The following is a 23,572-nucleotide window of genomic DNA, read 5'->3' as shown; positions in this document are numbered from 1 at the left end:
CCAAGCTGGCGCATGTCGATGGCGTTAATGTTATACACAGGGAGAGTGAACCGGAGTAACGTTTAACATTTCTTTACTAATAAAAGTGCTAAAAAATACATCCAAACCTCAAAGCCCGCTTCAAACCGCTTCTAGGAAACATTTCGTTTAACCCGGAAACCGTAGCGAAACAGTGCACACCGTTTTCAGATTGAATGTGCCCCTGGAACAGTGTGTGGTGGTGTTGATGTCCTAGTAATGTCTGTCTCTGATTGTTTCTCAGACGGTGGGTAAGAGCAGCAAGATGCTGCAGCACATTGACTTCAGGATGAGGTGCATCCTGCAGGACGGGCGAATCTTCATCGGCACCTTCAAGGCCTTCGACAAACACATGAACCTGATCCTGTGTGACTGTGACGAGTTCAGGAAGATCAAGTAGGTCCAACACTTCAGGTCAAAGGTCAACAGAATTCTGGGACCTCCAGCTGATCAGCACCTTCCAGGGTTTTTCCTACCAATATACGGCCCAGGCACAGCAGAATTAATATCAGGGAAACACGGTTGCGTCTTCAAAACACGTCATGAGCTGAGAGCTCAGTGTTTGTTATAAAGAATGGGGGGGACAACTGTACGGTCATTGTTAAGAGTATGGTTTGATATTAAGCCACAACACTGGGCATGTATACCAACTGTAACCACTAGGTGTCATACTTGGCTCAGCAGCCACTCCGACAAAACTAAAATTAGAATAGCTGGTCCACATTAAAGGTCAGGCCACCTTAAGTGAGCCAGGGCAGAAGTTGTCGCTAACTTCTGAGCTAACTCCCTTCACTTAAATTAACAGGTGGCAAGCAAGAAAATGAAATTGGATCTCCTTCTTGTTGCAGCCCCCGGCTCAGCAGTAAATTGCACACGGCCCATCAGACACTAGTGGTCGTTGGTCCATAGCTTCCGATATAAATATATACACAATAATATGCCAGAATGTGTCATAGTGATCAATGTCTGTTCAGCTGGTTGCCAGAAAAGCAAACCTTGTAGAATGGACCGGCAAAACCGTTATTCATAGTCATTGTTAAAAGAAATTCAATGACAATGACCTGAAAATATTAGGTTAATGTGACCTCTGGGCAGCACTGAGGCATGCTGGATAATGAATGCGTTTTTGTCGTCCTTCAGGCCGAAGAACTCAAAGCAGCCGGAGCGAGAGGAGAAGAGGGTTCTGGGTCTGGTCCTGCTGAGGGGGGAGAACCTGGTCTCTATGACTGTTGAGGGCCCGCCCCCTAAAGATGTAAGTGGAACCCTGCAGCCAATAGGAGACAGACCTGTGGTGATGTCATCAGAACTGTTGTGTAAAAACCATAGACTGTAGTATATAAAGATGGACGACATGTCAGCTCCCCAAAAGTGAAGCCAAAACCTCTGGATCGCCCCCTGGTGGCTGGCTGCAGTATAGGTGATAAATCCCATCTCCATGTTAGTGGATGGGACATGGTTCACACTAAAAAGTCAAAGTACACGTCAAATACATTTTTCACAAAAAAAATGTTTGATAAGTTTGGTTTTAATTAGTTATTCGATGCCATAAAAAGGTGGTGTGACGTCCTGATGGGCAGCTGTGATTGACAGCTGCTCTGAGTGAAGTAGTAGCAGCCGGAGGCTCGTAAATTGTACAAAAGAGGAGATATAACCTTTAAATTTCCATAACGTCACCAGTCTGTGTAATAGAACATGTGTCAATTTGATCATAAGATGGATAGATACTATGGTTAGATGTTGTCTTTCTAGCCACCTAGCTGCTACGTTAGCACCATGGTCGCCTTTACCACGGTGCTAACGTAGCAGCTAGGTGCCTCACGCTAGCAAGCTGCGGCCATGCTCGACTCGTGATTGGCTCAGGCGTGTGTGTGGGCGGGACCTCGATTTTGTGTGTGTGTGTACACACACACACACACACACGTAGTCTATGATTAAAAACTGATAATTTGGGTCTTTTAATTATAAGTTTCTCAACGTAGATAAATTTGTTCAAATAAACTTTATTTCATATTTGCTAAACTACTGTGTTCCGTTCGTTACCCTACAGACGGGTATAGCTCGTGTCCCGTTGGCGGGCGTGGCTGGTGGTCCAGGTGTTGGTCGGGCAGCGGGCCGTGGTGTCCCTGCAGGAGCTCCGATGCCTCAGGCTCCGGCCGGGCTTGCCGGGCCTGTAAGAGGCGTGGGTGGACCTTCGCAGCAGGTAACTATGGCAACAACAGCTCTGTGCTCAGGTGTGTGTGCGCGTGCTCAGGTGATGACTGCTTCCTGTGTTTTTCCAGGTGATGACTCCGCAGGGCCGAGGGACGGTTGCCGCGGCAGCAGCAGGAGCAAGTATTGCCGGCGCTCCCACACAGTACCCACCTGGACGAGGAGCCCCACCCCCAATGGGCAGAGGAGCCCCCCCTCCTGGTGAGTGGACATGTGATGTCATGTTTTGGTGATAGCACTGTGCTTTCAACTGCTGTGACAAGACTGTGGATGAAGCATTAGGGGGCGGCTGCGTGATTGGCATGTCGGATGTTCACACCAGCTGCGTTTCTGCTGCTGCTGCTGCCAGCCCTTTCTTTCTACATAGTTTGCCTTTCATAATGGCCCTTTTATAATGGCCCTTTCATTTCATTCTAAATGTCATTTATATTTATTTTAGACAGTAAAAGGTTAAACGTGTGGTAATTTGTAAATAATAGTAATAATCCACAATTAAAACCCTGTACTTTATTCATTCATGGAGCTCTGCAAATCACTGCATGTTCTACAACACTGTCCTGCACATATTTCAGAATAAAAGCCTTGTTTTAACAAATGAAGGAATTCTGTCCAAAGAAAAAACGCTTGAGGGCTTTTATTTTGAAATGAAAGCAGGAAGTGTTAATTTAAAAATAAGTCTTTACTTTTTCCATCTCCATAACATTTTCTACATATACAGACATTGAAACTGTAGTAATGTTGCTGATATGATGATAATATACAGTCAATAGATCACCTTCACTGTCTGTTGTTGCTGTGAACCGTGCACGGCTCGAGTTAAAAATAGGCGAGACCTTGAATCTCTAGAAGAGACGCAGCTGACACGCAGCCAAACCACGTGTCTCACGCGGGCGGTGTGGCTGCTCTAACCCGATTAACACGGACAACGAAATAAAAAACAACAGCAGCCACACGCTCCTGGCGTTCCCTGTGTGGCCGAGGCTTTACACCCATTCCCTTCTCAATTGAAGTTTCTCTCCTTCACCAAAGAAACTACACTACCTTAATTGCCTTGTTAACTCATCGTATAATGCACTTCATTCAAACTCGACACAAACAAAATAAAAACATCTTGATTAGCTATTCCACTGTTCCAACAATCAGAAACTTTGGTTTGGTCAAAATAAAACCCTTCATTCAGAGTTCGATGTGAAATAAGCCGGCTCTACACTTTGTTTTTCCCTCGCTGTCTCTCTCTCTCTCTCTGCCTGCTGAGCATCTGCTGAACGGCTCTCGTTCTTCACAGGCAGACCATTAGATTGGCAAAATAAAAAGCAACTTAATTTGATTAAACATGACTATTAACTTGGTTGACCATTAACTAATGAATTGGTAAAAAAAAATTACGTTGAACCATGACCTGACTCCTCCTATGTTCTCCCCATGCAGGTATGATGGGTCCACCCCCTGGCATGCGGCCCCCGATGGGTCCTCCGATGGGGATGCCGCCGGGTCGAGGAGCTCCAATGGGGATGCTCCCACCAGGCATGAGGCCGCCACCCCCCGGCATGAGAGGTAAGTTGTGTCCACTGAGACGGCTTTTGTAGGCAGTCTGAGGAGCCAATGAGATTGCCGCATCATTAATCACGTCATTCACTGTAAACAGACCATGTGACCTCTCTGCTCTGCTGTTTTAGGACCTCCTCCTTCTGGGATGAGACCGCCCCCTCGGCCCTGAGGAAGCACCGCCCCTCTCAGACTCAACTGTTGTATAGAATTTTTTTTTTTTTTATCTTCTGTTTTTTAATAAAGTTTCAGGATGGTTTGATTTCAGCTTGGCTGTCTGTTCAGTTTCTATGGTAACCAGTTCAATACAAGTCTGGAGTAACGGCCAATCACAGCTCAGATTAACTCATTAATATTAGGGACTTAAAAGTAATGTCAAAGATTTTCATTTTAATAAATGTCTGTTAAGTTGCTATTGCTGAAGGAGATAACACAAAGGTGATTGAGCCTATGGACCACTAATTTGAAAGTATTGCAATATTAATATATTTGCAGTATTTGAGTATTACGAACTGGGCGTCTGTGGGGACATTCCCGGAAAAAGAATGTTGTATTACATTTTTTCTCCATTGCATACACATAAAAAACGGAACAATGCACACAATACTGCAACTTGAAGCTCATGTACATAGAAATATATTTTATTCTATTTCTATGCTCATGTATAAAAAAAAAAAGACTCCAGACTGCTAAACTCTGAGCACAATTTAATTATGTTCATTCAAATAGAAATTCTCAATCAACCAGGACTGAAATCTTAAGGATTACCACTTTAAAGGGACCTATAATGCTTTACCTTATTTTCTTATTTTCTGTCATTTAACGTTACAATGTCAGACGTTCATATTAAACGTGGCCATGGTGTCAAATAATGAGGTACCAACGTATGTAAAAGTATTTACTGTGAGCAGAACCATCAGGCTTCTGAATGTTGTTTCCAACGTCTTTTTCTACTTTGGCTACAAGGCTGCAGTTCATACCGGATTGCTCTACATGGTCATCTGCTCCAGGCAAAGTGCACCGCCCTACCTTACATGTTAGTGACACTGTCAAATACACACTTGTCCATTCATTCATCCAAAATAATGTTGCAAACAGATAATTGGTAAAATCCTCAGACTAGGAAAAAGATGATGCATGCATGTCTTTACAACGGAAATGCAGTTGACGATCGGCTACTTTTTATAACCTTTTGGTTGTGCTGCAGAATTTAACTTTTTACTTGCTACACCCTCAGCGCACATACGATGTAGGTTTGAGTCACAGGCAAAACAAGACGTTCTTGCTAAGAAGTGAAAGTCAATTGTTCGTTCCATTGCAACATCACTGCCTAGAAGCTGAGCTACGCTTCCTCAATTTTAGACCGGAGGCGACTACCAGACACCAGTAAAACGTCCGCCCTACAAAGTGCAGTACAAACGTAAAAATTATTTCTAGTCTATTGCCTCTACCAAAATCGCCTGTGTTGAACAATAAAGATATTACAAATATGCATACTATTACTTATTAAACAACCTGGCCGCTTCCCAGAAGAGCATAAAGTGAGCGATGTACATAAATTGAAGTTAGAAAAATCCAGCAAACAGATTTTGAGAGAAATCTCAAACTTTTTCATGTCAAGGATCCAAAATGGAGTCCAGTAGACCACAGACCATGGATTTAGAAGAAGGTCCAGTAGACCACAGACCATGGATTTAGAAGAAGGTCCAGTAGACCACAGACCATGGATGTAGAAGAGGGTCCAATAGACCACAGACCATGGATGTAGAAGAGGGTCCAGTAGACCACAGACCATGGATGTAGAAGAGGGTCCAATAGACCACAGACCATGGATGTAGAAGAGGGTCCAATAGACCACAGACCATGGATGTAGAAGAGGGTCCAGTAGACCACAGACCATGGATGTAGAAGAGGTTGAGTCCTGTGCTTTTGCCCTGCGTGTTAGTAAATAACCTACAACCCCATTAAATTCTGTTGACATCATGCTACTAGCTCTACTAGCTACTGGCCGATAGCCGGTCGTTTGGGAACAGAGATGTTAATACATCCACCACGGTACAGGCTGACAGCATACAGCCCATGGGTGTATTAGAAGATAATAAAAGTGATGAATTACAGCCAATATATCCATTATTACAGCCGCATACAGCTAGCAGGAAGCTGGCAGAACCAGATATGTCATATGAGCGTGCAGGGCGGTGCGGTCCCGTGGGTCTGATGACCGTTCATTATGGCGAGGAAAATAACTCTGGATTCAGCTGTTAGTTCATTATACTACTTTTAGGACATCATGATTTAAATGAGGGATATTCTAGTGTTCCTACTGGGAAGTTGATTTATATCCTCTGATTCACAGAAGTCTCTTTATACATCCATGGACACAGACTCATTGGTGTTTTCAGTCCAAAATGGCGGCAGCGCCATCTAGCGGCTGTTGTCAAAAAAGCACCAGAGTTTCGTCTCTTTGCTTCTAGACTCGGCTCAATAAGCCTTGGTTATAGCATCATGATCACGTGATCAGTCTGATGGGTGGGGTGTCATGTGACCGGCTGCTGTCATGTGACTTGTTGAGATTCTCCGTAGTCTTCAGCTGCAGTCAGTCACTGATCAACGCCATCCACTTCACCTGCTGACCGAGAGACTAGTTGCTACTGAAACCAGGAGACGACAGAGAGACAGCAGAGGTGAGTGTGTCTCTGACTGAAACAGTCTCCGTTCAGATCTCAGTCTGGCTTCTACTCAGTTCTCTCAGTCACACTGTGTTGTTGTCTGTGTGTTAGCAGTTAGCCTGAGCTAACCTGCTTCCGGGTCAACATGTGAACAGAAACAGTGTAAACAGTCTGAAACTAGAGTAAACTAACACTGTGAACAGTCAGTCTGACAGAGAAACTCTGCTCCTGTCCTCATGTGTCCAACTTCATTCAGGAAGAACTGAAATAATATCCATTTCCCCACTGGGTGGAAGCAATTATTTAATTAAACAATTGTTAAAAAAGATTCTGAATCTGAAACATTTTGTGATAAATTCGGCAGCATTTATAGATGCAATCACAAACGTGACTTCCTCCCAACATCATGTGTTCTTCTCCTCTGCTGGATGTGTTGCCTCCTGTTCTGTCCGCATGACTGCGGTTTTATAGTCCACATGTTTACTCACTTCTGCCTTTTATAATTAGGCAGTAGACCTGATTACTGACAGGAACAACCGGTTACATTAACTGCTCCTGTTCTGCCTGCTTATCCTCACCATACCAGACTTCATTCAAAAATACCCAAATTAAATATGTATTTCCTCCCTGGGTGAAAAGGATCACTTTATAAATCCAGACTGAGACATATTATGGATCGGTACCTTCTTTAGATAAATTCGGCTCATAGAAACTCAACCACAAGTGTTACTTCCTTAAGATATTAGCCTCATGTTTTAGAGCTGTTTCCATCAGCCTGTCCTGTGTGGTGTCCTCTGCTGTGTTTGTAGTTATTATTTTTTTATTGAATTTAACATATATACACATACAGACAGACTTACAATATTAATAATTAAATTATACAATGAAATGTTTAGTCAGAATTTCAAAGAAAGAGACATGACATTTCATGTATTTCACATATCTAACAAAGAAAATAAATGAAATAAAATATAAGACAAAATAAATAATACCTCCAAAAAAAACAACAACACACAACACACAACAGATTAAATGTGACTGTGCCCCTTGACGTCCAAGAAACTCCAACAAAGGTTTCCAAACATTTTCAAGTTCTGCTGGTAGCTGCTCGTTATGTCGTAACAAATAAACTCTCATGCTCCTGTTCCGCCTGCTGTCACCTGTCACCTGTCACCTGTCACCTGTCACCTGTCACCTGTCACCTGTCACCTGTCACCTGTCACCACACATCATTAAACCTGATTCCCTGTGTGAGCAGTGCAGTTAGCCTGAGATAACCACTTCTGGGTTTGAACCAGTGTACAGAAAGTAACCTCAGTGTTTGTCTGTCATCCGGTCTCTGTGGTTGTTGAGAAGTGAACAGTTGGCAGGAGTCAAACTGATAGATTTAGGTTAAACTCTCGGCTCCTCTTCTACACACATGTCATGTTATCTACCAAACTTCATCACAAATACCATAATTTTTAACATTTATTTTCTCGGTAGGAGAAAACAGTCATTTAAAGCAGCAGTGGGTACAGTTGGAGCAAGTATGATTTTTAAAAAAGTAATTTTTTATAAAACGGTCACTATATCCTGACAGTAGTGCACAAGATGGGTAATCTGAAAACAATCATGTGCCTCGGTGTCCTCCGGTGATCCTAATGGCATCTGCAAGATTTCACAGACTGGAGGAAAACAACAAATCAGAGCCGAGCTCGAGCCTTGCCGTCTCTGAGCAGCTGTCAATCACTCGCAAACTCTGATCAAACGATTAAACTAGGCAGCGCTGATCAAATATTAATCATTATTCTGTTACTGTAATGACTATTTCTCTCCTCAAATGTTCTCAGAATCATCTTGTAGTGTACTGTTTAGCTGTAAAATGAGAAAGTTTGTGACCCGGCAGTCATGTTGAGATCAGTTGAGGAAATACCAAGCACCGCCCACCAGCCGGAGCAAACTTTCTCATTTTACAGCTAAACAGTACACTACATGATGATTCTGAAAACATTTGAGGAGAGAAATAGGCATTACAGTTTGCAATTGATTGACAGCTGCCTCTGTTGAATGAACAGCCAATAGGAACGCTCTCTCTCTCTGAAATGACCTGTGATTGGTCAAAGTCTCCCGTCACGGGCTAGATTTTCTAAAGCCTGAAAACAGAGCCATGAGGAGGTGCAGAAGTCTAGTTTTCTCTCAGAGCACTTGAATTACAATATGCTGAAAGGTTATTATGGAATTGTTGCCCAATGATGCCAAAAATATTCTGACTACTGCAGCTTTAATTGACAGCTCATAGAAAACCAGCCAAGCACAGCCTCAAAGTAGTACATGTTGACCTGGTTCCCATAATCCTGTGGCGCCCTCTGCTGTGTGTTTTTAGAACTTGAAGATAATTGAATGTGACTATAACCAGCTGCCTGCTGTTTTAATGGTGCATTTATAAAGGTTTACTCCGTATTAAAGTGTATAGATTTGTCATTGAATGCCTCCTGTTGGTTCCTCTCGCTGCCTGCTTTGGATGTTTTTTCCTGCACTGATTGATGTGTTAATAAAGTTTGAATAAAGTGTTTAAAGTGATCTATTCACATGGAAGAGACAGAACTCTTCGTTAGAAGCCAGTTAGATGCAACAGATAACAGCTGGTTCAACAGCTGATAATAGCTGATTCTGTGCAAGTAACAATGTCAGTTGTGTTGATGATGTCACTTCCTGTTCTATTTCAGATGCAGGTGGCGGTGTTGTGTTACTTCCTGTTCTCGCTGCTCGGCGGTGACGCGGCTCCGGCTGCAGACGAGGTGACTTACCTGCCCGGTCTGCAGAAACAGCCGAGCTTCAGGCATTACTCTGGATACCTGAGCGTGGCCGATGGAAAACACCTGCATTACTGGTCAGTACCTGAGATACGTACACCTGTAAGACACCTGCATCATTACACTTAATAATCTCAGATACTTGTTGCTTTTGTCCGTTCACCTGAATCCAAACATACCAGCGCTGTAACAAACGGTGTGTTATCTGTGAACACAAAAAAGTTAACCTGAAGACACCCGTTGTCGTAGTCGCCTGATTTTTCTACCTGAGCATCACTCATCGCCTGCCTACACCGGAGTACACCCTCACTTGATTGTCGACATCACCTGAGTGCATTGTTGTTTTCAGGTTCGTGGAGTCCCAGAATAACCCGTCGTCTGACCCGATGGTGTTGTGGTTGAATGGCGGCCCCGGCTGCAGCTCTCTGGACGGACTGCTGACAGAACATGGACCCTACCTGGTAGGTAACCTAAGACTTTGCCCACCTGGGATGTCACAGCGACACCTGCTGACCTCTGACCTCTGTTTCAGATCCAGGACGACGGCGTGACACTGCTGTACAACCCGTACTCCTGGAACAAGGTCAGTTAACCAGCTGCCAATCTGCACGCTGTCACGCGGCCAGGAATTGCATCCAGACTAACCGCGTGACCAAACTACCAGACGGCTCATTGGTTGCTGTAGTTGTGATTCATAGAAGCTGATTGGTTCACTGTTTCTGAGCAGATTGCCAACGTGTTGTACCTGGAGTCTCCAGCAGGGGTCGGCTTCTCGTACTCTGACGACAAGAATTACGTCACCAACGACACCGAGGTCAGTGACGCTCCTGAAACTCGGCTCACGATTGGCTCACAAGTGTTCACTGTCAGGTGTGTTCAAGGTGTTTTTTCTTCTCCTCAGGTGTCGATGAACAACTACCTGGCTCTGAAGGAGTTCTTCCGTCTGTTTCCAGAGTTCAGCAAGAACGAACTCTTCCTGACCGGAGAGAGTTACGGAGGAATCTACATCCCGACGCTCGCCGAGAGAGTGATGGAGGACGCCAGCCTCAACCTGCAGGTACACACAAATACTGCAGTACACTAATACTATAGTACAGAGTGATGGAGGACTCCAGGGTCGTGTCTAGAAGGTAACCCACAAATTGAAAAAAACGTGCAAAAACTCTTGAGACTCGCTGCCTGATGACCAAACATTAACCATTTCAGGTCAATGCCTAACCTTAACTATCTCGCGAGGGTTTCCCAAATTGTGGGTTACCTTCTAGACCCGACCGGACACCAGCCTCAACCTGGAGACATTGTACTACTGCAGTGACATGATAATATTGATAATATCCCGTTATTGTTGGACCTGGCATGATAAGGTAATGCCACAGGGTAAAGTCAGAATAAGTGTCCAATCACTGTCTTGTAGGATGCTAACATTAGCTGTGTCTCACCTGTCCTGCAGGGCATCGCCGTGGGAAACGGGATGTCGAGTTACGAGATGAACGATAACTCTCTGGTGTACTTCGCCTACTACCACGGCCTGCTGGGAAGTCGGCTGTGGACCGACCTGCAGAAGTTCTGCTGCAGCGCCGGGAAGTGTAACTTCTACAACAACCAGGACCAGAACTGCTCCGAGAGCGTGAGTCCCAACAAGTGGTTTATGATACCTGGTTTATTTCTTCAGCCGGTCTGAACCTGGTTTATGAGGATTGAATCTGGTTTATCAGGTGAAACCAGTTTGTCTCATGTGTTGGGTTTCTTCTGCAGCTGGGTGAGGTTCAGGTCATCGTCTACAGTTCGGGATTGAATATGTACAACCTGTACGCTCCCTGTCCAGGTGGAGTCCGCGAGAGAGTCAGGTAAGCTGTGACTCATCATAGGGAATACATGTAAATGTTTAAAATGACACCATCTTAAACATGGAGTCCGTAGCCGCTGCTAGATCACCTGCAGCAGGTGTAGTGCGACCACAGAGAGGTTGACTTCCTGTTATTGATTGTCAGTATTGAGCGAGGTGAGCTGGTGATGAGAGATCTTGGGAACTCGTTCATCAACCATCAGTGGACTCAGCTGTGGAACCAGGTGTGTATAAAGTCAGCTGATGTCTTTACATTAAAGTTCCCGCACCTGACGGATAGATAGAAACCAGGTTCTCCTCTGACTCTGTTTGAGTAGAAGTTACGAGGTCTGGTGTCTCTAAACCTGAACGTCCGTCTGGACCCCCCCTGCACTAACTCCACCCCCTCTTCACTCTACCTGAACAACGCGTACGTCAAAGCTGCTGTGCACATCAGCCCCAAGGCCCTGGACTGGGTCATCTGCAGGTAACACACCTGAACACTACACACCTTTTTAATCACTCCGACAACTTGGATCTCCATGACCTTTGAAGACATTGTGATGTTTTGTGATCTGTTTTTTAATATATTGTTATGTCATTCAGATGTTTCAATAAAGTTGTAAACAGACCTCTGATTTCTGCCTTGTGTTGCAGCTCTGAGGTGAATCTGAATTACGGTCGTGTCTACCAGGACGTCAGGAAACAGTACCTGAAGCTGCTCGCTGGTCTGGTCAGTGAACACAACACACCTGTTCTCCTTCATCTTAAAATCACAAAGAGCACAGCTGTTCTCCAGTACAACAGACTTCATTCACAGTTTTGGTGTTTTTAAAGTCCGGGTAAAACAAAAATATTTGTGTTCTGAGTTTGTCACACCACAGTAATGTGCTATTAACCACCCAGCCAAATTTGAATGATTAAAAAAAATCACCAATTATATAAAATTAGGTTTCAAAATCATGGAAAAATAAACCGTATTGTCTTGCTCTGAAACACTTCAGAGCAAGTGAAACACGCTGTAGCCACGCCCAATTGATCCTTCGATAAGTCCCGCCCCTCAAACACAGACTGGCCAATCATAGTGTAGCATCGGCCAGCTCTGAACATGGTCCAACGACTATACGTCTGTGCTCCAAAGACTCTCATGCAATTGTTTCAGATTTTCTTAATTTTCATGCTGGTTTAGTGGATTTCGAGCTACTCATGGTTAAACGTTGTGTAATAGTGATACTTGGAGAGGTTGGAAGGAGATAAACGTTTCTAAAATGTTACGTTTCTACGCAGAAACCTGTGGAGCTAACATTAGCAGAGTACGTTAGCACATCATTAACTAGCATCATGGCGTGTCCACACTGGGAACATCAGCAGCGCGTGGCGGCTGCGGAACCTGTTTTTTTTTATTTCGGCGTCCGTGCTAACAGGTTAGAGCTGCTACACTGCGCGCGTGAGACGGGTGTCTCGGCTGCGTGTCAGCTGCATGTCTTCTAGAGATTTGAGGTCTCGCCTATTTTTACCGCAAGCCGTGAGCGGTTCACAGCAACAACAGACAGTGAAAGTAATCGTTTGACAGTATATTGACATCATATCGGCAACATTACTACACTTTCAATGTCTATATCTGTAGAATATGTCATGGACATGAAAAAAAGTAAAGATTTATTTTTTAAATCAACACTTCCTGCTTTCTTTTCAAAATAAAAGCCCTCAAGCATTTTTTTCTGTGGACAGAATACTTCATTCGTTAACACAAGGCTTCTATTCTGAAATATGTGCTGGACAGTGTTGTAGAACATGCAGTGACTTTCAGAGCTCCATGAATGAATAAAGTATGGGGTTTTAATTGTGGATTATTACTATTATTTACAAATCACCACACGTTTCTTAACCTTTTTCTGTCTAAAATATATAATAATATCCATAATATATTAAATATAAATGACATTACTAATGAAATGAAATGGCCATTATGAAGGCAAACTCTGTGTAGAAAGAAAGGGCTGGCAGCAGAAACGCAGCCGATCAGCGAGGCAGCCGTTCAGCGAGGCAGCCGCCACGCGCTGCTGGCGTTCCCTGTGTGGACAAAGCGTCGGATTTTTCTTTACCCAGACTTTAACTTCCTCATTAAATAACCTCAAGCCTGGCATGTTAGATTTAGTACATTTCCACAGCACTGACTCCAACAGTACAGGTGAATCCTCTTGGAGACGAACGGCTTCTCACCTGGAAAGTGTCAAGCGACAGGAAGTGACAAGTTTTATAAATATTTACAATCCTGTTCGATCACATCCTGATTTAATAAAATGTTATCGGGCTAATTAATTTGTTTTGTACTCCAATAATTGTTGTTTAACCATGTTCTTCTGTATGTCTGAAAACCATACAGGCTACATGTGTTCAACATGACTGCATGATGCTGCATTCAGAATGGGACGAACAGGAAAAATACCCATTGTTCCGATGCGTTTGTTATTACCAGTTGGTGACTGACCTGAAGTAGAATTTGTCATCTTTTTACAGAATAAAGTACTCACTCCTCGTGGATACAAAAATGTACAAGACAAATATAAAAGACTATAAATACAAAACGTTACAAACCTACAAAATGAAGATCTAAAAGCAGGAACAGGAGGGATTATGGCCTTTGTACCACTGGAAGGCTTTTTTTTTTTTTTTTAAAAGTTATTTTTTTGGGGGCATTTTCCATTTTTATGACAGGACAGTGGATAGAGTCTTGAAAGGGGGGAGAGAGAGAGTGGATGCGGAAAGGGCCACAGGCCGGATTCGAACCCGGGCCGCCGTGGTCAGGACCAAGCCTTAATACATGGACGCCCGCTCTACCAACTGAGCTAACCCAGGCGCCCGAGGATTTCAATGTGAAACATCTACAGGAAGTGTTAAATGGTGCCAGTAATGATTTTAACCAGTTGAGATCAAATGAATATTAAAAATAATCCAATAAAATTATATTAATATTATATCATCTTGTACAAAACCAGAAATGAGTCCTGACTGAATGGGAGCTCCTTTGGTGATTGGCTGATGTGTCCAGGTGGGCGTGGCTTGTTTATCCAGGTGTGTGTCCTTGTTGAGTTGTTGTGCTCTGTGCAGAAGTACCGGGTCCTGGTGTACAACGGGGACGTGGACATGGCCTGTAACTTCATGGGGGACGAGTGGTTCGTCGAGTCTCTGCACCAGCAGGTAATGTCATATCGAACTTATTAATCAATAATTAGAGTTGTGTAAAAACTTTTAAAACGGTTTGTTATTAAAGGACCAGTGTGTAACAATTAGGGGGATCTATTGGTAGAAATGGAATATAACATTAACAAGTATGTTTTCTTTAGTGAATAAATCACCTGATAAGAATCGTTGTGTTTTCGTTACCTTAGAATGAGTCGTTTATATCAGTGACATCGGGCAGTAGTCGGTGACATCAGGTATTCTCCAGGTGTGTTAATCTCAGCGTGTCTCTCAGGTGGAGGTCCAGAGACGTCCGTGGCTCTACGATGATCAGGACGGTCGGCAGGTCGGAGGCTTCGTCAAAGAGTTTGACAACATCGCCTTCCTCACTGTCAAGGTAAACACTTTTCATCTTCATCAGCTGACCCTCAGTGACCCTGTGATGTCATCTTTGTGCTGCTGCCATCTGTCTGAATATGATCAAGGCCTATGGAAAGGAGGCTGGGTCACGGGCGGACATGGGTCTGGGGTATGGGGTCAGAAAAGCATGCTGGTTTGCATACTGAAAAATTGAGGCTGTCAATCGATTTTAAATTAGTCCATATTTAGTCGTAAATTAATCACACATAAAAACCCTCGGAGTCTGCCGTCCAGCTTCTGTCCATGAGAGCCACGAGTCAATCACTCACAAACTCCGATCAATCGGTCAAACTAGGCAGCGCTGATCAAACATGAATCAATATTCTGTTACGTCAATGCCGATTTCTCTCCTCAAATGTTCTCAGAATCATCTTGTAGTGTACTGTTTAGCTGTAAAATTAGAAAGTTTGTGACCCGGCAGCCATGTTGAGATCAGTTGAAGAAATACCAAGCACCGTCCACCAGCTGGAGCACAGCCAATAGGAACGCTGTCTCTCTGAAATGACCTGTGATTGGTCAAAGTCTCCCGTCTTGCGCTAGATTTTTTTAAAGCCTGATAACAGAGCCATGAGGAGATGCAGAAGTCTAGTTTTCTCTCAGAACACTTGAATTACAATATGCTGAAAGGTTATTATGGATTTTTTGCCCAATGATGCAAAAAACTTGTTGCTTACTGAAGCTTTAACTTTGACAGCCCTACGAAATGCAACCAGATCTAGTAGGACATCCTGGTATTTCTGGCTTAATGCATTTGACATACTATGTATTGGGACATACTAAATGTGTTTCCAGTATACTAGATAGTATGTTAGTATGGGTATACAGATGTGAACTCAGCCCAGCTACAGTTTGTTTTTGTGGTCTGTTCTGTGCTGATATTTTCCTCCACTGCTGACTTGTGAATTTATTATTATTATTATTATTATTATTATTATTATGACTTGCCCTGTAGCTGCCACAGTGGTATCACTGCAGAACTGATCTAAAAGAAGTAGTTGTTCATTGTGTGGAACAACTGAAGTGATAGCCCTGCTATTAGAGACCTCTCTGTAAATAAAGGTTGATTTAAAAAGATTTGTTATTTAAAATCTGCTGCTGACCTTTGACCTCATTCTTCCTGCAGGGTTCTGGTCACATGGTTCCATCGGATAAACCAATTGCTGCCTTCGCCATGTTCTCCAGATTCATTAAGAAACAACCCTACTGACCTCCGCTCTGTTTGGACTCTTCAGGCTGCCGCACTTTGATTTGATTATTTTTTTTTCTCACTGCCAGCCCATCTGTGTTGCCTGGCAACCAGATCATTGTTGCAGGAAATAAAACGTCTCAACCTCAACCAATCACATTGCTTCTCTCGGTCCACTGTACTGGTGACACGTTGCCGTGGAAACGAGCACTGCCGTCTGTCTCTAATGTTTTTTTGTTTTTTTTTAAAGTTATTTTTTTGGGGGCATTTTCCATTTTTTTTATGACAGGACAGTGGATAGAGTCTTGAAAGGGGGGAGAGAGAGAGTGGATGCGGAAAGGGCCACAGGCCGGATTCGAACCCGGGCCGCCGCGGTCAGGACCAAGTCTTGTTACATGGACGCCCGCTCTACCAACTGAGCTAACCCAGGCGCCTGTCTCTAATGTTTTGAATGTGAAAACTTTTTTTGGTGTTTTTGTTGATTTTAAAGGGAAAACCAGAAAATAAAGATTGATCTCTAACTCGACTCTGTTTTCATTTCAAATGGAAACTGTAACCATTGTTTTATCAGTAATTGTTAAATAACATTTCAGAAAATGATACGCGTTGAAAAAATATCTGAAACGATTATCGATTATTAAAGTAGTTGCAAATTGATTTCAGTTAATCAAGAAAGAGAAAATAATTGCACACCTGAGAAAAGGTTAAGGTGTTCAATCATTTCTGTTTGAGAAGACAGGAATGATGATGAAAGTTCAAATTAGTTGACCTTTGACCCGCTGACCTTTTGTGGGCTCAGCCAATCGCTGTTGACCACTGCTTTAACTGAAAGATGAAACACTATCATTAGTGTTTCAAAGATACAAGAGATGTTAGGCTGACAAAAAGCTGCCGTCAAGTCGGACTGTTTCTCAGCAAAAAATTCGATGTTGAATCAACGTTTAAACCTAGAAGTCGTCGGGTTGAAACATATAGCCAAAATGCAAGTTGAACCGACGTCCGGTCGCAACGTCCTCTCAACGTGCAGTCTTCAACGTGCAGTCTTCAACGTCTCCACAACATCAGGTCACAATGTAGACGTCCTCTAAACGTGCAGTCTTCAACGTGCAGTCTTCAATGTCTCCACAACATTAGGTCACAACGTAGACGTCGTCTCAACGTGCAGTCATTGACTTTTAAAAATGATTCCATTTCTATATCCTGATATGTCTCGTTCGAGTTACCTAACTCAAGGGAACGAGTTAATACAAATTTTAGGTGTCTAGGGGGGCTCCTTACTTTCCCAATGTAAGTCTATGGGGAAAAAGTTTTGTTTGACAGACGTAGAAGTTGTAGTTACACTATGTAAAATTTGTTTCAAATCCCGGCGCTCTTCCTGAGAGCTTGGTTAGGATAGGTCGTCTGTCTGTCTGTCCGTCTGTCCCTCTGTCTGTCCCTCTGTCTGTCTGTTCGTCTGTCTTGTCTGTCTGTACAACCGTTGTACATGTTGGTACATGTTGACACTGTCAGTTAAAGTGGTTCAGTCTGTTTATTGTAAACTGGAACACTGGGCACAGCCCCTCCTGTTAAACTGGAACTAAAGTTTCCCAGCTGACCCTGAAGGCAGCAGCAGCAGGTGAGTTCAAGTTGAGAGTTTTGACTTTCAGAGTGACCTGACTGTTGGCATGAGCTGGCTCACCTGTGCAGGTAAGACATTTCATTTTGAACATTTAAAACATTAACTTCACTGGTTCTGGGAGTCTCAGCTGGACTGGGTTTAATGGAGTCTCAGCTGGACTGGGTTTAATGGTGCCTCAGCTGGACTGGGTTTAATGGTGCCTCAGCTGGACTGGGTTTCATGGAGTCTCGGCTGGACTGGGTTTAATGGAGTCTCAGCTGGACTGGGTTTAATGGAGTCTCAGCTGGACTGGGTTTAATGGAGTCTCAGCTGGACTGGGTTTAATGCAGTGGGCTACTCTGGGTCTGAGAAGTGAAGCCAATGTTGAAGTGCCTTAAACTTGCATTCTTTCTAATAGCCAGCAGGGGGGATCCTACTTCTCACTTGATGTATTACCTCAGTAAACATTGTAAACATGAGTTCAATACAGAATAATTTTCATTTCATAAATTATGGTCCCATTTACAGTCAAATAGGCCATAAAGCAGGGGATGCTTTAGGGCGGGGCTACCTTGTGATTGACAAGTACGGTCTGGGAGTTGTCTGTGTTTTCGTCTTTCCACTGTAACCCTTTCACAGTGTGTTTTCAGATCAAAGTTAAATATGACCTTTTTGGTCTCCTAAAAATGCCTTATTCAGTGTCCGATTGTACTTATCTTCATCCTTTCGTGTTACTTCTGGTTGCAAATAACCAAGATGGCGCTGGACAAAATGCCGAATTCAAGGCTTCAAAACTTCACGGTGACTGTCCACTTGTTATATACAGTCTCTGGTTTAATGGTGCCTCAGCTGGACTGAGTTTAAACAAAGTTGTAATTTTGATCTGGTGATGGTGCTATAGATAAAGTTATCCATCCAAAAGTGATGTGAAATGTGAACCTACTGGTGGCGCTACAGGAAAAGTGAGAGGATCCCTGAAGTCAGTGTGTGTCTGAAGTTATTGAGATATTGTGTGTCAGTGATATGCAGACAGTAGCCGTGTTTCCATTCACATATTTTTATGCGCATTTTCAGGTGTTACATTGGAAAAGCTGTATGGAAACGGCAAAATTTGATAAAACGTCCCTAATTATGGAAAAAGTTTTTACGCTAGCTTGAGGTGGTTTTTCCCTTTATCGAAAAAGTGTTGATATTCTAAATGGATTATTGAAATGTCTTTTGCCGAATAAATTCTGACGTAGCGAACATTTAACCGACATGACTGATCAGCTGTTTCCGCTGTTGCCGTCTTCTCAGATATTCCCATAACGTGCGAATGCTTGTCTTCATCTCCGGACAACATGAAACATGGCTAATACTAGCTGACATGAAAGAACAATAAAAACTTGTACAACTGAAACAAATTCCTGAAGATCTTAGTAGTTTTCTTTTCAGTCCAAACTGCTCCTCGTCCACTAACGACCATGGTTCTGTGTTGTTTTTCTGAGCGTCACAGTGCGCAAGCGTGTGTGATCTGTCTAGGCAACTCTAGAGGGCTAAAATACAATGGCGGCGCCGTCGCGATGTGCAAATGTTCCCATATGCCTATTTTTCAGGGCACGATGGCTGCGCTCCGAGATAAAAAATAGTTCAACTTTTGGAACGGTGCAGCACACCTCAGGTCATGTGATGAGGAACAACCAATCACAGCTGGCAGATATCTTTTCTTTCTTCCGTAATTATCATCCTTCGATAAATATATGGAGGAGACGTTAATCGTTTTCGTGCTGGACTACCCAGAGCTTTACATCCGTCCCACGGACTATTTCACTGGCTTCACCCTTTCTGTCCGAGAACATCACAGTAGTCTGTTTAGAGGTCAGCCAGACTGACACAGAAATCGAGCAGTAATGTTACTTTGAGGGATTTACGGTGCTGGAAATTATTTTTTTTGTTTTGACTGTGTTTAGTTTAGTCGTGAGGCTTCCTGCTAAATTACCACAACTTCACCATCATCGTCATCACAGCACGCAGGTTTTGGTTGCTTAGTAACGGCAGGCGCGACAGGAGTGCAACTTCCAAAGCACCTTGGATAAAAGGATGAAAGCGGCACGGCTGGTGTTTTCCACGTGTTTTTAGATGCTAGATGTGTTCTAAGTCTGTTTCACACAACAACAACTACTGCATGGAAAAGACACAGTGAAGCACCGGAGTGACTCTTTAACTTTACTGAAGAAAACAACTGACACCTTTTTAAACATCAGAAAAGAAACACTTGTTTACTTATTAACTTAGAACTGTATGTCTGTCTGTCTGACTGTCTCTCTGTCCGTTTGTCTCTCAGGTGAGCAGTAATTGGCAGGCCATGGACCAATCAGTGTCCAGTGGGCGGGGTCATGTGAGTGTGCTCAGTTGTTTCCCGCCCTCTGTGGGCAGAGATGTTGCTGTTGCCGTGGTGAAGCCCCTGGGAGCTGGCCTGGGAAACCCTGACACCCGCAGCCCGCTGCACACAGACAGACAGGTGTGTGTGTGTGTGTGTCAGTGAGTGTGTGTGTGTGACCTCTATGGAAACTTAAACACACACTCAGGTGTTGATATGTAATCGTGTTCAGTGTTGGATCAACAATTGAAGTTGAGTTTAGAAATCATTCACTTGGTCACTACTACCTGCTGCAGGCTGCACACCTCTATGCATGTGCTGAAAAGGTTCCAAAAAAAAAAAAGGTTTTACTTTTTAACTTTTTTGTGAGTACTTGTTAGCAGCCACGACAGCGACGCGGGTATTGTTGTCACCATGTGAGTCTGTGCGTGAGTCATCCAGTGGCGCAGGCAGAAATCCCAATGAGGGTGGGCACAGAGAAAATCAGGTGGACTTAGCCCATCCAAGACCAATCATACTATATTAATAGGTTCTGAAACACATATGTTTACCAAAATAACTATACTAGCCTGAATGCACCACAGTTTAAAGATATAATATTCAAGAATTTCCTAAAAAACAATGAATAGACTGATACAAAAATAATCCCTGTCACTCATCACTGATGTCCCACTAGAAGTGTGTGGTCGTGTCTGTATCTTCAGAGACCCTGCAGCCCTCTGCCTGGATTTTCTCTTTTCTTATTTTGCTGTGTTCAGGATGTTTCAGGGCGTCAGCTAAGTGTGATGGTGTAATCCCCAGGCAAACAGATGTGATTGGTTAAGTTTGTGTTTTCAGGTGAAGTGGACGATGGAGGTGTTGTGTTACGGTTTGACTCTCCCATTGGACGGAGACACCGTCAAACTCTGTGTCGACGTCTACACTGATTGGCTGATGGCCCTGGTTTCCCCGAGAGACTCCATCCCTCCACCAATCAGCAGAGAGCCCAACCTGTACACCCAGAAGATCCTCCGACACCTCGACAACTTGTTCCTATCCAGGTACACTGTCATACCTCGACTGAACCTCTGACAGTCATCTTGACACTGATCCTAGACCAGAACTCATGACCTTTGATGAACCAATGACATTTAATGACAAGAGAATCTATGACAAGGTCCACTGAAGGCCCGAGGTGGAACAAGTGGTGCATTAGGAGGTTTGAGTGGTGCATTAGGGGGTTCCAGTGGTGCATTAGGGGGTTCCAGTGGTGCATTAGGGGGTTCAAGTGGTGCATTAGGAGGATCCAGTGGTGCACTAGGAGGTTCCAGTGGTGCATTAGGAGGATCCAGTGGTGCACTAGGAGGTTCCAGTGGTGCATTAGGAGGTTCCAGTGGTTCATTAGAGGTTCAAGGGGGTTCTATGGGTGAAATAATAAACTCATATCTTCCTCGTCCCCCTGTCAGGTCAGACCAGGTGAGTCCGGTCTACCTGTCTCTCTGTCAGCAGGTGTTGTGTGCAGCTCAGTCGTTGGCCAGAGACAGTGCTGGGATGAGCAGAGACACCTGGGAGACTCTGCTGAACTTCCTGCTCCGCATCAACCACACCGTGCTGTCTCCACCCACCACTACAGGTGAGCCGTGTCCTCACCCCCTTTCTCTCCTCACCTCTCTCTCTCTCTTTCTCTCTTTATATATATATATATCACCTGTCTGTCTGTCTGTCTCTGCAGGCGGTGTGTCGGAGCAGCTGTCTCACCTGTCGATGGCGGTGCTGTTTGAGGTGTGGTTGCTGTCTTGCTCTCGGTGTTTTCCATCTCGCTCTCTGTGGCAGACGGGCAGACGGATGTTGAGCAGCTGGAGACATCAGCCTGCAGTGGTGGAGCAGTGGAGCCGAGTAATAGCCGCCCTGACCTCCAGGTTTACAAACCAACACACAAAACCAACAAATAAATAAACTCTGTGATGAAAGGAGAACTCTTCTTCCTGTAGTTCAGTCCATCATCTCATCACGTTGTTTATATTTGTGTTGTTGTTGTTGTTGTCCAGGTTGTTGCTGTTGACCTTCGGTCCGTCCTTCCCTCACTTTAAAGTCCCAGATGAAGACGCTGCTCTGATCCCTGCAGACATGGACGACCACCGAGTGCCTCAGACCTGGTTCAGGTTCCTGCACCTGCTCAGGTAACCGCTTTACCCCACTTTACGGCCCTGTCCCACTTTCTTTTTAAGTCGTGAAACACTGTATCCCCGCAAATGCCCCTTTATTACAATATGGTAAAAAACACGTTTAAATCATTCCCGTCCACCCCGTGCATTTCCAGACTGGAGGGTGTCCGATGTGTTTTTACCCCAAAGATTTGCTCTCATTATAATGTGGTCAGCAGCTGTCTGCACGGCTCCGTCTCAGCTGAATCTCACTAACCGCAACGCGAACTGAAACATTTCTTTACACTGCAAGTCTATTTTTACAACAATACGTACGTAAACGTGAGGTTTATGCCCAATAAAAGATCACTGAATAATATATTTATCCACACCACAGGCGACCCTGGTCTGCCCTCATTATTCATGTCCATGCACAATAATTTAAATCATACCAAGGGGATGACGGTGCATGCAGATGCTGCATCCAGTGGCTTCAATGAACTTCTCTACATTTTTGTTTCAATTAGTTGTCTTTTGGCCTTTGTTACTGCAGCACATATGGCCTAGGACAGAGGTACACTCATTAACATCTGACAAGGAAGCGTGGGGATTGGATTGAAGTGCAGCCAATCACTGACAATTAACTGCCCACGGCATCTTCCGACCACCCAGCCAGACCAGCCGGACCTTTAGCCAAGTCTGGCCCAGCTTGGATCAAAGGGCTATTCCACTGCCCAGCCTGCTCCTAGCTGACGTCCAGTAGCAGGAAAGTGGAATGGATGAAATAGGACTGTGGCTGGCCCAGTAACAGGACATAGAGACCGTTGTGCCAACATCTTGCAGAGACCTGGCTCCATCGTGGCATCCCGGATCGGGCTGTTGCACTTTGACGGGCTGACCATGTTCTGTGCGGACATAGCGCAGGACGAGGGGAGGCGGACTATGTCTTGACATCAATGATGCTTGGAGCTCAAACGTAGTCAAAGTTGATGAACAATGTGTCCCTAATGTCAAATTTGTAATGTTAAGATAACGGCCATATTATCTGCCAAGAGAATTCACCAGTGTTTTTGGTGGTGCTGTTTACATTCCTCCTGATGCGAATTCAAAACATACACTACAGGAATGCACTGCTTTTTTTGTTTTTCTTGTGTAGCATAAAAGCACTACATTTTCATTTGTTGTGCAACCCTGTGTTGTACAATAACATTAAAAGAACCTTGAACCTTGAAAATATCTTTGTTGGGTTAGTCATCACCTCTTTTTTAATTGTAAATACGTCCTTCAATGTGTCCAAGAGCCATTTTGCCTTGCAAAAGGCTTTTTGATTGACATTCAGAACGACCAACCACATCAATAAATAGTCTTAAATCTTCTAACTTCAATATATCTTCTTCTTTCAGTAACCCGGTGGACCTCAGTTGCCCGGTGGTTGTTGGTTCGACTCCTTCCTCCCACGAGGAGGCGTTAAGAGGAGACAGTCAGCTTCCAAGCATCTTCTTCAGAGCCATGAGAGGAGTCAGCACGCTGGTTGACGCCTTCCTGGGTACGCTGACCTCTGACCTCCACCTAACCTCTGACCCCTACCTGACCCAGGCCCCTGGCCATGGCCCATGGGCCTGGGTCAGGTAGTAATTGATGTCC

The 23,572-nt window shown here is 44.1% G+C and overlaps 3 protein-coding genes across 6 annotated transcripts in view; all 3 read left to right on the top strand.

The window, feature by feature from the left end:
* Positions 1–4,038, top strand: part of snrpb (small nuclear ribonucleoprotein polypeptides B and B1) — an 8,948-nt gene extending 4,910 nt beyond the window's left edge. The window contains exons 2-7 of the mRNA XM_037781475.1: positions 263–414; positions 1,159–1,270; positions 2,066–2,218; positions 2,298–2,427; positions 3,655–3,780; positions 3,903–4,038. Of these exons, the coding sequence (XP_037637403.1) occupies positions 263–414; positions 1,159–1,270; positions 2,066–2,218; positions 2,298–2,427; positions 3,655–3,780; positions 3,903–3,943 (714 nt within the window). The 3' untranslated portion in view covers positions 3,944–4,038. The remainder of the gene's footprint in view (positions 1–262; positions 415–1,158; positions 1,271–2,065; positions 2,219–2,297; positions 2,428–3,654; positions 3,781–3,902) is intronic.
* A 2,256-nt stretch (positions 4,039–6,294) lies between these two features.
* On the top strand, positions 6,295–16,370 carry ctsa (cathepsin A). The gene is made up of 14 exons (XM_037784205.1): positions 6,295–6,455; positions 9,149–9,312; positions 9,585–9,696; positions 9,768–9,818; positions 9,963–10,049; positions 10,137–10,292; positions 10,686–10,862; positions 10,991–11,082; positions 11,227–11,305; positions 11,399–11,547; positions 11,718–11,793; positions 14,172–14,261; positions 14,539–14,640; positions 15,787–16,370. The coding sequence occupies exons 2-14, from the start codon at positions 9,149–9,151 to the stop codon at positions 15,868–15,870; spliced, it is 1,419 nt and encodes a 472-aa protein (XP_037640133.1). The 5' UTR covers positions 6,295–6,455; the 3' UTR covers positions 15,871–16,370.
* A 1,076-nt stretch (positions 16,371–17,446) lies between these two features.
* LOC119486943 (ral GTPase-activating protein subunit beta-like) overlaps positions 17,447–23,572 on the top strand; it is a 592,951-nt gene continuing 586,825 nt past the window's right edge. For all 4 annotated transcript variants that reach the window (XR_005206623.1, XM_037767518.1, XM_037767530.1 and 1 more), the window contains exons 1-7: positions 17,447–17,535; positions 19,770–19,946; positions 20,643–20,845; positions 21,251–21,417; positions 21,517–21,703; positions 21,833–21,964; positions 23,332–23,474. Coding sequence is in view for 3 of the 4 variants with exons in the window: in XM_037767518.1 (XP_037623446.1) it covers positions 19,791–19,946; positions 20,643–20,845; positions 21,251–21,417; positions 21,517–21,703; positions 21,833–21,964; positions 23,332–23,474 (988 nt within the window). In the remaining variant the exon portion in view is untranslated. The remainder of the gene's footprint in view (positions 17,536–19,769; positions 19,947–20,642; positions 20,846–21,250; positions 21,418–21,516; positions 21,704–21,832; positions 21,965–23,331; positions 23,475–23,572) is intronic.

This window comes from Sebastes umbrosus, chromosome 1 (assembly GCF_015220745.1).
Source record: "Sebastes umbrosus isolate fSebUmb1 chromosome 1, fSebUmb1.pri, whole genome shotgun sequence".
Taxonomy (NCBI): domain Eukaryota; kingdom Metazoa; phylum Chordata; class Actinopteri; order Perciformes; family Sebastidae; genus Sebastes; species Sebastes umbrosus.
Note: the sequence above shows the minus strand (reverse complement) of the source record. Positions and strands in the feature narration are given on the sequence as shown.